Source organism: Seriola dumerili, unplaced genomic scaffold, assembly GCF_002260705.1.
Source record: "Seriola dumerili isolate Sdu_G_001 unplaced genomic scaffold, Sdu_1.0 BDQW01000741.1, whole genome shotgun sequence".
Classification (NCBI taxonomy): domain Eukaryota; kingdom Metazoa; phylum Chordata; class Actinopteri; order Carangiformes; family Carangidae; genus Seriola; species Seriola dumerili.
This window is the reverse complement of record NW_019174996.1, coordinates 15,959-28,754: the sequence shown is the minus strand read 5'-3', so window position 1 is coordinate 28,754 and position 12,796 is coordinate 15,959. Positions and strand designations below refer to the sequence as shown.

The 12,796-nt window shown below is 43.4% G+C and overlaps 1 protein-coding gene across 1 annotated transcript in view; it reads right to left on the bottom strand.

The window, feature by feature from the left end:
* The window catches only part of lama1 (laminin subunit alpha 1), a 34,856-nt gene that overhangs the window by 6,224 nt on the left and 15,836 nt on the right, over positions 1-12,796 (bottom strand). Inside the window, exons 27-51 of the mRNA XM_022765740.1 lie at positions 10,604-10,783; positions 10,090-10,275; positions 9,862-9,989; positions 9,559-9,688; positions 9,022-9,162; positions 8,742-8,860; positions 8,555-8,644; positions 8,092-8,285; positions 7,858-8,000; positions 7,654-7,752; positions 7,339-7,450; positions 7,023-7,179; positions 6,592-6,802; positions 6,062-6,225; positions 5,837-5,975; positions 5,647-5,749; positions 4,424-4,540; positions 4,105-4,287; positions 2,448-2,602; positions 2,091-2,234; positions 1,729-1,862; positions 811-964; positions 594-718; positions 278-428; positions 51-195 (exon numbers count right to left, since the gene is read on the bottom strand). Coding sequence (XP_022621461.1) covers positions 51-195; positions 278-428; positions 594-718; positions 811-964; positions 1,729-1,862; positions 2,091-2,234; positions 2,448-2,602; positions 4,105-4,287; positions 4,424-4,540; positions 5,647-5,749; positions 5,837-5,975; positions 6,062-6,225; positions 6,592-6,802; positions 7,023-7,179; positions 7,339-7,450; positions 7,654-7,752; positions 7,858-8,000; positions 8,092-8,285; positions 8,555-8,644; positions 8,742-8,860; positions 9,022-9,162; positions 9,559-9,688; positions 9,862-9,989; positions 10,090-10,275; positions 10,604-10,783 — 3,604 coding nt within the window. The remainder of the gene's footprint in view (positions 1-50; positions 196-277; positions 429-593; positions 719-810; positions 965-1,728; positions 1,863-2,090; positions 2,235-2,447; positions 2,603-4,104; positions 4,288-4,423; positions 4,541-5,646; positions 5,750-5,836; positions 5,976-6,061; positions 6,226-6,591; positions 6,803-7,022; positions 7,180-7,338; positions 7,451-7,653; positions 7,753-7,857; positions 8,001-8,091; positions 8,286-8,554; positions 8,645-8,741; positions 8,861-9,021; positions 9,163-9,558; positions 9,689-9,861; positions 9,990-10,089; positions 10,276-10,603; positions 10,784-12,796) is intronic.

The window sequence follows — 12,796 nt, the reverse complement described above, 5'->3', positions numbered from 1 at the left end:
AGCACATCATACACTCCAACCCCCACCCCGTACATTTGTGGCAGTGGTACCTTTGCGTTTGTTTCTCTGCAGAGTGATCTTATACCACACCCCGGTGTTGTACTTCCTGTTGGAGGTCAGGATCAGAGCACCTGAACCAAGGTCAAAGGTCAGCCGGACATGCCCCTCTACCAGCTCCATGGACAGGAAGTCTCTCTGCAGGACAGAGGACAGAGGTAATGTCTAAGTTTCCTTTCACAATAAGAGCTTCAACAAAAACTGTGTGTGTGTGTCGTACAGTGTTGTTGGAGGCCAGATAAAGCAGTAATCCACCCGGCGACAGAGTTTTAAACAGCAGGACGATGGAGGTCGAGGTTGCACGCAGAGACTTCTGGACTAATGAGAATCCAGATCCATCAAAGTGGAAAGAAGTCTCCTCTGCCTGGGGACTGAGAGACAGACAGGTGGAGAGACAGACAGCCAGAGACAGAGAAGTCAGGACCTCTGAGCATAGCTGAACTACACGACCATAGTGGAATAGTCTGTGAGTGGGGTCAGTCATTGTCTTCAATCTGTAGTCACACCTGTGTGTGGTGATACACCTGTGTTTATACCTGCTGAAGCAGCCTCCACACTCTCCCTCTTTGCTGTCATAGTTCCACAGTCCGATGTTTCTCTCATTGAGTGAAGCTTCACCCAGACAGCCCTGAAAGGTGGAGGACCTAAGCACCGCAAACTTCTGACAGGACACACAGAGTCATTATCTGTACATGTCAACTCCCACCTGCACACCTGTCCATACCTGTTTACCTAATGTATGATGTATGTTACCTGAGTGTGACCTCCCATTCCTCCAATGTGGATCACTGTGTTTCTGTTGATGTCTAAAACTCGGGATGACCCTGGTGATGTTGCCCTGACCGTGGGCAATGGAGCCAACTCTGACTCCAGCTGATGGACTGACAGAGAGACATGGGCCCCAAACCTGCCGACATCATCACATAACGAGATGAGCTCACGATGACATAAGTCTGTGAGGTCACAGTAAATAAAACAAATCCTGACTGACAGTAACTGACAGTAACTAACCCTAACTGACAGTAACTGACAATAACTGATGCTAACTAATCCTAATTGACAGTAACTGACAGTAACTAACAGTAACTAACAATAACTGACAGTAACTCACGCTAACTGACACTAACTGACAGTAACTGACATTAACTCACAATAACTGACGCTACCTAATCCTAACTGACAGTTACTGACGGTAACTAACAATAACTGACAATAACTAACGCTAAGTAATCCTAACGGAGAGTAACTGACAATAACTGACCCTAACTAATCCTAACTGACAGTAACTGACAGTAACTAACAATTACTGACAGTAACATACGCTAACTGACAATAACTGACGCTAACTAATCCTAACTGACAGTAACTGACAGTAACTAACAATAACTGACAGTAACTGACGATAACTGATGCTAACTAATCCTAACTGACAGTAACTAACTCTAACTGACAGTAACTGACCCTAACTAATCCTAACTGACAGTAACTGACACTGACTCACAGTAACTGATGCTAACTAACAGTAACTGACAGTAACTCCAGTTCTGCTTGTTGTAACATTGTGATGTCATTCCTACAGCTCTTATCTCTCGCTGCTTCTTCAGTCATGTGACCAGGTCATATCATGTGATGTTTGGTGATCATGTGATTAGTGTGTTGGTGTATAATTACCGTGTCGCATTGATTCTGGTCCACCTGTTGTTGGTGATGTCCAGTCCAGGAAAGTCCAGTCTGGTGCTGCCTGAACCCACATCCCAGACCAGAGACACCTTCCCAGCATACATCTCTACGGCCAGGTAGTCCACCTGAGCACACAGACATTCACACACTTTTCATTTACACTGTGGAACTCCAAACCTAAGACCTGAACCCAAAACCCCAAAACCCTCGCAGAGAATTCAGGACTGATGAGACACTTAGTCCAATCAACTACAACAGTCATACCTGTTTCTGTTTCTACATCTGTTCACTACGTATAAGTATGTATTATAAAGTGTGTGTGTGTGTGTGTGTGTGTGTGTGTGTGTGTGTACCGTGGAGTTGCTGCCCAGGTAGAACAGCAGGTTGTCTGGACTGGTCGTCTTCAGGATCAGACTCAGAGTGTTGAAGTTACTGGACTGAACCTGTGGTCTGTATGATCGAACACAGTTTCTGTCCGCCTGCACTGCCACCTTTATCTGATGACATCATCATCATCATCATCATCATCATCATCATCATCATCATCATCACCATCACCATCATCATCATCATCATCATCAACATACAGTGTCTGCCCTTAATGTAAAATCCTGTTGCTGTTTTGGATCTTACTTAATTCCTGTTTCGACAGATGTTTGGACAGGTTTATGGGTCTGAAAAAGTCTGTGTGTGTTTCAGTGTGTATGTACCGATGCGGCCTGTCTTCGGGCCTGATCAATCAGCTCTCTGATGTCAGACAGGTTCCTGCTCAGTGTTTCTCCCAGCATGCTCAGCGGCTTTATGCGCTCCATCAGACGCTCTGTACGATGCTCCGCCTCCTCAAGCTTACGCTGCGCCTCATTAGCTGAGCACACAGAAAACATCTTTAGTCTCTTCTAAAGGAGTTTAAATATAAACAACTGGACTTGATTATTTGTCTGGGAAGACGTTTCGCCTCTCATCCAAGAGGCTTCATCAGTTCATGTACACATCTGACCAGGCTGAGACTGGTCCAACTTCTGGTGTGGAGACCCAGGTATTTAGCCTCTTGTGGGCGTTCACAAGGTTGGTGATGTCACCGGTTCCCTTTTGTGCTCCAAGTGTCAATGACAGTCGTTTGCATGACTGTCGTTGGTGGAAAGTTGGTTTTGACTTCGTTAGTGCTCTATTGTGTTATAACGGCAGTCGTTGGAGTCACTTGGGATCAACGGCAGTCGTTTGCATGACTGTCGTTGGTGGAAAGTTGGTTTCGACTTCGTTAATTCTCTATTGTGTTATAACGACAGTCGTTGGAGTCAATTGCCACTTGTGAAACAGTTGTTATTCTTTTAGGCTAGATTGTTGAATCTCCTGGGAAGGGATGAAAGGGCGGCATTGTAAATTGGAGATAGGTGGTGTCTGAGACCTCCTCCCCTGTTGAGGGATGGTTTCTCTACTTTCACATAGATGGCCTCTTTTACTCCTCTTTCGAACCACCTGTCCTCTCTGTCTAGGATGTGAATATTGCTGTCCTCGAAGGAGTGGGCTTTCTGTGTTGGGCCATGCGTTTATGCAGTGGTTGATCACAACCACTGCATAAACGCATGGCCCAACACAGGAGGGCTAACTCCTCAGGCTTGGACTCTGCTGTCCATTTACATCTCAAGGAGAAAGCCCACTCCTTCGAGGACAGCAATGTTCACATCCTAGACAGAGAGGACAGGTGGTTCGAAAGAGGAGTAAAAGAGGCCATCTATGTGAAAGTAGAGAAACCATCTCAGACAGGTCTCAGACACCACCTATCTCCAATTTACAATGCCGCCCTTTCATCCCTTCCCAGGAGATTCAACAATCTAGCCTCAAAGAATAACAACTGTTTCACAAGTGGCAACTGACTCCAACGACTGTCGTTATAACACAATAGAGAACTAACGAAGTCGAAACCAACTTTCCACCAACGACAGTCATGCAAACGACTGTTGTTGATCCCAAGTGACTCCAACGACTGTCGTTATAACACAATAGAGCACTAACAAAGTCGAAACCAACTTTCCACCAACGACAGTCATGCAAACGACTGTCATTGACACTTGGAGCACAAAAGGGAACTGGTGACATCACCAGCCTTGTGAACGCCCACAAGAGGCTAAATACCTGGGTCTCCACACCAGAAGTTGGACCAGTCTCAGCCTGGTCAGATGCGTACATGAACTGATGAAGCCTCTTGGATGAGAGGCGAAACGTCTTCCCAGACAAATAATCAAGTCCAGTTGTTTCTATTTAAACTCCTTTAGGATACTATGACCTGGACAAATGAGAATATGCACAGGCTCTTTAGTCTCTTGTTTAATCAAATTGATTCTATCTGAATAAACGTTGCTGACAGACCTGCAGCGTGTGTTTGAGTCACCAGCTGGTTAGTCTCCCTCACTGTGGTGTTGGTGTTTTCCACCTCAGAAGAAGAATCCTGCAGCTGATCTCTGAGTCTCTGCAGTTGCAGCAGTGCCGCCTGCAGGCCAGAGTGCGCTGCTGCAGCTTGATGCTGAGCCTGCTGCAATAACAAAGAGGAACCTGATGGAAAAACAACCATCGATACATCGGTCAATACATCAGATCATCAATATATCAATCATCAATACATCAGTATATCATCATCATCAATACATCAGATCATCAGTATATCCAATCCAATCCTGAAACATCTCACCATTAGAGAGGCTCTGCAGCTCTTTGATTGGCTGATGGAGGAGGAAGCTCGAGTTACGGATGCTCTCTTTGACCAATCCCAGTCTGCTGGTTACCATAGAGACATTCAGATGCAGATCTGGAAGAAAGACAGTCATGTCTTAACATTCAGAAAATGGTGATGCAAAACCTGAGTCTTGTTTCCTCCTCAGGAGGTAAACAGCTGCTTCTCCAGTTGCTGCCATTAAACCACAGAAGAAGAAGATGATGAGGTCATTAACAGATCCAGTCAGAGCTCAGATGATGGAGAACATGATGGAGAATATGTGGACAAACATGTGGAGAACATGATGGAGATCGAATGTTTTCACAGCTATAACTACCAGTTTACAACGTTTACTCCACCTGTTGTGTTCTGACATTGATGACCTCATCATCGCGCCACACAGACCTGACGTTTCCCTCTCTTCATGCTTCATACACGTCTGAGTTTATTCATAATTCTGTTTCTCTTTGCTTTTCATTTTGACACTGAACACAACAGGAAGTGGGTCATCAGTCAGACAGGAGATTGGTTGGTTATCAGCTGTCTTTGGGCTTGACTCAAGTTTACTGGTATCACAAAGCTGGTTTCCATCACCATGGTAACCTTTGCTACTCCAAAGGAGGTTAACTATAGATAGATAGACTCTATTGATCCAGTTAGAGCAGACTGGGGATAACAGATGTGTAGAGCCGGATACTGAAAACAAATATAATGTATGAAATAAAAATAAAAAACAGCGTTAAATAAGAATAAGAATAAAACATCTATGTACAATATTTACACCAGAAACAGCAGGACAGGTTGCATTTTAAGAAGGACCAATCAAATAATTGGAAAAACATCATTCATAATTCCTACAGGATCCTGACAGGGACAAAAGAGTTTACAATAAAGTGATCAATAATAATGATCAGTAAATATTTGTATAGATTGGTGGATGGTTTTAAAATAGAGCTTCTCCATAAAAATGATTGTAGCTTCATCTGACCTGAGCAGATTCTTTATTTGACAGGATCCTGACAGTGATGAAGCTTTTACACTTCACATCACTGCAGCTCTGAAGAACATGAGGAGGAATAATGATCCACACACTGATCAATATTTATGATGACTGATGAATATTTCACTTTGTTCTTAACATGTGATGATGTTCGTTTATCATCTTATAACAACTTCATACAGGCCTCAGGTAAACACACCTTCAGCTGTCTTGTTGATTCGTTGACTTTCTTGTAAAACAGCAGAGCTGATGTTCAGTTTGGCTCCGCCCTCCTCTGACAGCAGCTGCTCTGATTGGACAGTCTGAAACAAATTAGGTGCGTGTGTAAAAACATTTGTATAGAGTCATCATGTGACACAGGTGTGTTTTCAGTCTGAACACGTAAGTACCAAGTTGTGAGCGAGGGAAGCGGAGACGTGGGTGATCGAGGCCACCTGCTGGGCAGAGTCAACTCGCTCTGTGATGTCACTGTCAAGCTGAACCAATCTGCTGCCATTCTGAGACATGTTACACACTGACGACAGAGAGCTGAGAGAGAAGACAGCTTGAGTTACTGTTTATTCAACACACACGCACACACACACACACGCACACACGCACACACACACAGTTACCTGTGCAGGGAATGGGCATGGCTCTGCAGCAGGTGGGCGTGACTCTCTGCACGGTAAACATTTTCCAGAGCGTCTGTCATCTTCAGTCCACCAACCAAACTGTCCACCTGTTTCCTCAACAGGGGGTGCCACTGATCCAACTGACCGCCCAGCACCTCCACCTGCTGCACAGACCAGTGAATATCAGTATATTATTATTATTATCATTGTCTTATTTATTTCATTAGTATCACTGTTTGTCTTACTGCAGTGCTGTTTGTTAACTCCTCCGTCAGACTGATGATGTCATCCAGCAGCAGCTGACTCTCCTCCATCACTCCATCCACAAAGAGACACTCAACACTCAGGTTCTGATGGACAGACTGAAGAGAGAGAGAGAGAGAGAGAGAGAGAGAGAGAGAGAGAGACAAAAGTCATCTATTTTAGACCCTAATTAATAGAAATTGTGTCCAAGAACAAGGTAACAGCATCTGTGTGTCGAAATGTTGCAGTGTTTGTGTGTATTACCTCTCTGAAGGTGTATGTGTTACCTGGTGTTGGTGCAGCAGAGTTTGTGTAGTGTCCAGCAGAGTGTGTGTTTGAGTGTTTTGTTGTGCAGCGTCATTCAGGTGTGTTTGTGCGTTTCGCAGCGTTTCTGTGGCGGCAGTGAAAGAGGTGGAGATGAGGTGAAGCCTGTTGTCAGCCATCACCCTGCTGGACAGGAAGTCCACCTGCAGTGAGTGGATGAGAGACTCTGACAGACTGCAAAGAGAGAGAGAGAGAGAGAGAGTGTCAAACATTTATGCTATAAACTAGAAGATGAAGAAAATGATCATCAAAGTGATCATCAGGAAACTTTGTTGAAGGTGTACAAGTGTCATTTGTGTAGATAATGTGAAACATGACTGAGACATTGCAGTTTTAAGTAGGAGTGGCGACTCACATGGGAGTGTATAGGGCTGACATGTCATTAAAAACACACCTGAGCTCCTGATTGGCTGCAGTGTTGGCGGCTGTTAGATTGACATCTCTCATGGTTACCAACATGAACTCCACCCCCTCCAGCATACGCGTCTGCTTGGCTGATTCAAACTCCTGTTCTGTGGTCTGGTTCAGATGCACTGCCTCCCTCTGCAGCACTGAACCAATCAGATGTCATCATATTTTAATTAAAAACAATGTGGTTTGTTAAAAAAACATTTTCTTCTGATCATTATGTCTCTAAGATGGGTTAGTGGTGTCATCATTGGTCAGAATTGCATTGTTGTGTTGTCGTCAACATTCCTGTTGTCGTTTACCTTGAATGTTGTCTTGAATACTGCGGATACTCCCCAGTAGCACTGCACCCTGGGAAAGGCTGTTGTTGGCGGACATGTCCACTTTCTCCAGGTCATTAGACAGACTTGTGAACTAGCCAATCAGAAGACAGGAAAAATATCACCTTCAATCCCACTATACCCTGCAGGTGTAACAAACTTTGATGAACATAAAACTACACTGATTTATATTATAATTTTTTTTTACAGATGATACTGTTGTATGTATTTTCTTAGAAGCAGCTGAACATGAGAAATTAAAATGTGTGTGATGAGCCTTTACCACAGTGAACCTACCTGCTGCAGTAAAGCACTGAGTTCAGAGGTCAAATGATTTAACTCGTCTTCCACTTTGGACAGATGGAAAGTGACAGAGCTGTTTTCTGAAGACACCACCTGAACAAACACACAGCAGGTAACATGTTACCTTATTCTACCACACTGTTACATTACACATACAGAACACTTATACCAGAGTGTTGTGTTTATTTGTGTTTGTACCAGGATGTCTCTGGTCTGGTTCTCTAGCAGCACCAGCTGGCGATACGGTGCCATGGCAGTGCTGCTCAGGTTGACAGACATGAAATGAATTTGCAGTTTGTCCAGGTCGTCCAGCAGAATGCCGGTGCAGTCATTGTCACATGCTGGAGGAAAACAAACACATACATATCACCTCTGATAACACTCATCATGTGAATACGTGTGTGTCTGTATATGTGGGTTGCTGTTACTCACACACACACTCTCCTCCCTGCAGAACATGTCTCTTGTCACACTGGTCACATGTTTGACCTTTGACCCCAGCCTTACACTCACACTGTCCATTCAGTGTGTCACACAGTGGGTGGTGGGACCCCCACTCACTGCAGTTACACTGTGAACACCTCCCGTCGGGCAATGAGGGGTTACCATGGTAACCAACAGAACACCTGCAGGATGAAAGTGTAAAGTCAGTGTGATATCACAGCAGCAGCAATTCCTCTGACATCCACTAGAGGCCACTGTAATCAAACTGTTTTAATGTTTAATACTAGTAGAATAATAAACAAATACAAGTGAACACAGTTTCAGCTTTCAGCAGATTCAATCAGCAAGATTTTTGGAATAAAAGTTGTATTAAAGAGAAAATAGTTGACAAAATGAAGTTACAGTCAGGTGCACCTACTGTACAGATGATGGTGGTGATGTCATAACTCACCTCTCACAGTATCTCCCCTCGTACCCTGTCTGACAGGCGATGCAGCGAAAATCACCAGATGCTCCCTCCGGCACACAGGTGGGACTGAAACTACTCGTAAACACACACTTTGAATTAGTCCAATAAAATAAAATAAAATCAGTCGATTCGATAAATCAGACAATAAATAATCAGTGTGCAGTGTTACCTGTTGTCCTGTAGGGGGCAGGCACACAGTGAACAGTCACTGATAGAGCCACTGACATTCCCATAGTACCCCGGGGTACACAACTCACAGCTCCGCCCACTGGTGTGGTGCTGACAATCCTGTAAAAAAAAAAAGAAAATAGAGACATCCCTCTGTTGACTCTGACTGCCCTTTTGACCCTTTTAACCCTAATCCTAACAGATTTTTACTATTTTCTGCTATCTGTTTACCTGCCATATATCCATATGTTAGCATGTGTTAGCATGTCTTTGTACGTTACCTGACAGTCTCCAGTCTCTGTGTCACAGCTTTCACTGTGGTTGTTGCAGCGACATCGAACACACGGACGAACAAACATTGACTTCTGACTTTGAGGCAACAACTCAGACTGAGGCTGACGGAAATATCCTTCTGCGCACTCCTGCAGACAGTCAGATCGGAGAGAGAAACAGGTCGGAGAGAGTGAAAGGTCAGAGAGACAAACATGTAATGTAATTTATGATTCAGTGTCATGTTTCGGTGATTCAGGTAGACAATACTTATCACTGTACTTTCCACTCTGCAACAGCAGTGTGATGTATTTTGATTGTGCAGCAGCAATGTTCTAATCCTCCTGACATCCTCAATCACCTGTTGCTGAAACACTGTTTATTGATCCTGACCTGATAATCACTAAAATGTTTTTATTGATTGATACTTTGCTCCCTGCAGGTGAAGGCATTTATAACCAGCCCCTGGAGTGCTTTTATTAGTATGGTTTGTGTGGTTGTCATGGTGATATAGGAAGTCGTGTGGCCAGTTAAAACTCAATCATTACCTGACATGACAGTCCTGTGTATCCAGGTGGACAGACGCAGGACTCAATCAGTCTGGCCACGCCTCCTCTGACTTCTGATCCCTCCTCTAACTCTGCCTCCATAGCCGTCTCCATTGTAATATTAGAGATTCTTAACACAATAAAACAGACAGAAAATAACATGAACACAGCTGCTGGTGTCACTGTTGATGTCAGAAATATAGAAAACAGTATCATCAGCAAATTGATTTACTTTAACACAGTGATCGTCCATCAGAGGCTGCGCGTGTGTGTGTATACTGTATGTGTATATATAAAAAGTACCTGCTCTGTTGCAGTCTGGTCCCATATGAAGCCTTAATGATGATATATTGGACATTACTGAGGATGGACATGAAGTCAGCGTGACTCACCGCCTTCTCAGACACTGAGTTAAAATACTTCCATTTATGCTGTAACACACATTTTTTTTTTTTTATTATAATTAACTGTCAGGTTTTCAATTTAAACATGGCTCTCTCTTTGGTTTGACAGGTTTTCTTGAAGCTGTACCTCGGTCATCCTGATGTCATGCTGAGTCCTGATGCCGTTGCTAGGGGCGACCATATCAGTGTATATAACAAGCTTCCTCAGAGTCCCGCCTCTCATCAGCACCTGAGCCTCCTGATTGGACAGCCCCAAACCATCCTCGGCATAGAAGGTGATGATGTAAGATAACAGGCCACCATATGACAGGAGCTACACAAAACACACAATACAGTACACAATGACATCCATAGTATAGTATACAATGACAGAAACAAATCAGTACATAACACCACATACAGTGTACTACACTGTGACACAATTTAATACAAAGTGACACACTATAGTACTCAGTAATGTGCACAATTTAATACAGTTTCATACATATACACAGAGTTTACAGTATAGTACACAATGACGTACACCATACGAAAATACTCTATCACTCTGAAATCAGTAGGAAGGACTTGATCAAAACCTATTGTACATTTAAAGTGTAAAATGAAGGCAAGTGTCAAGTCAAGAGTTTAGGTGACAGAACCTGGCTGCCTTCAAACTGGGGGGGCAGTCTCCAGTAGAGTGGGCCGGCCAGCCTGCTGCTGTTGAGCTGACGGGTGTCGAGCAGCATGTCGCCGCCCTGATGGTAAACTCCAGATACTACACCTTGCAGGTTAGACTGACTAACCAATGACAATAGAGCGGGAGTGTGAGCCAGGATGATCTGTGTGTGTGAGAGAAAGAGAGAGAGAGAGATGTTATGTTGTATATTTCTGTATAAATTGTTGCACATATTGATCTGGTATAAACACCTAGCGAAAACTGTTGTATTGACTATCTGCATTAGCCTTATGTGGGTGTAATATACGCCGATCAGCAACAACAATAAAACCTGTAACTGGTTCAATGTTGTGGCTGATCAGTGTATAATACATCATGTGTGTATACTACATCAATGTAGGCTTAACACAAATCCTTCTCAAAGGGACTCTGTATAGTCTTCCTTGCTCCTTAAAGTCTCTGTTGCATGTGTGTTGTTTCATGTGTGTATGTAGTGTGTATGTGTAAATGTATGTGTATATTGACATAGTATATACAGTTGTGTGAAAAAGTGTTTGCCCCCTTCCTGATTTCTTATTTTTTTGCATGTTTGTTTGATGATCTGAAACATTTTAGGTGTGACAAATTTAAATATTAGACAAAGATAACACAAGTAAACACAAAATGCAGTTTTTAAATGAAGGTTTTTATTATTAAGGGGAAAAAAAACCCCAAACCTACATGGCCCTGTGTGAAAAAGTGATTGCCCCCTAAACCTAATCACTGGTTGGGCCACCCTTAGCAGCAACAACTGCAATCAAGCGTTTGCGATAACTGGCAATGAGTCTTTTACAGCGCTGTGGAGGAATTTTGGCCCACTCATCTTTGCAGAATTGTTGTAATTCAGCCACATTGGAGGGTTTTAGAGCATGAACCGCCTTTTTAAGGTCATGCCACAGCATCTCAATCAGATTCAGGTCGGGACTTTGACTAGGCCACTCCAAAGTCTTCATTTTGTTTTTCTTAAGCCATTCAGAGGTGGACTTGCTGGTGTGTTTTGGATCATTGTCGTGCTGCAGAACCCAGGTGCGCTTCAGCTTGAGGTCATGAACAGATGGCCGGACATTCTCCTTCAGGATTTTTTGGTAGACAGCAGAATTCATGGTTCCATTTACCACAGTAAGTCTTCCAGGTCCTGATGCAGCAAAACAGCCCCAGACCATCACACAACCACCACCATATTTTACTGTTGGTATGATGTTCCTTTTCTGAAATGCCGTGTTACTTTTACGCCAGATGTAATGGGTCATACACCTTCCAAAAAGTTCAACTTTTGTCTTGTCAGTCCACAGAGTATTTTCCCAAAAGTCTTGGGGATCATCAAGATGTTTTCTGGCAAAACAGAGACGAGCCTTTGTTCTTTTTGCTCAGCAGTGGTTTTTGTCTTGGAACTCTGCCATGCAGGCTATTTTTGCCCAGTCTCTTTCTTCTGGTGGAGTCATGAACACTGACCTTAATTGAGGCAAGTGAGGCCTGCAGTTCTTTGGATGTTGTTCTGGGGTCTTTTGTGACCTCTTGGATGAGTCGTCGCTGCGCTCTTGGGGTAATTTTGGTCGGCCAGCCACTCCTGGGAAGGTTCACCACTGTTCCATGTTTTCGCCATTTGTGGATAATGGCTCTCACTGTGGTTCGCTGGAGTCCCAAAGCTTTAGAAATGGCTTTGTAACCTTTTCCAGACTGATAGATCTCAATTACTTTGTTTCTCATTTGTTCCTGAAATTCTTTGGATCACAGCATGATGTCTAGCTTTTGAGGATCTTTTGGTCTTACTTCACTTTGTCAGGCAGGTCCTATTTAAGTGATTTCTTGATTGAGAACAAGTGTGGCAGTAATCAGTCCTGGGTGTGGCTAGAGAAATTGAACTCAGCTTTCCAAAGATGTGATAAACCACAGTTAATTTATGTTTTAACGGGGGGGGGGGCAATCACTTTTTCACACAGGGCCATGTAGGTTTGGATTTTTTTTCCCCCTTAATAATAAAAACCTTAATTTAAAAACTGCATTTTGTGTTTACTTGTGTTATCTTTGTCTAATATTTAAATTTGTTTGATGATCTGAAACATTTAAGTGTGACAAACATGCAAAAAAATAAGAAATCAGGAAGGGGGCAAACACTTTTTCACACAACTGTATATAG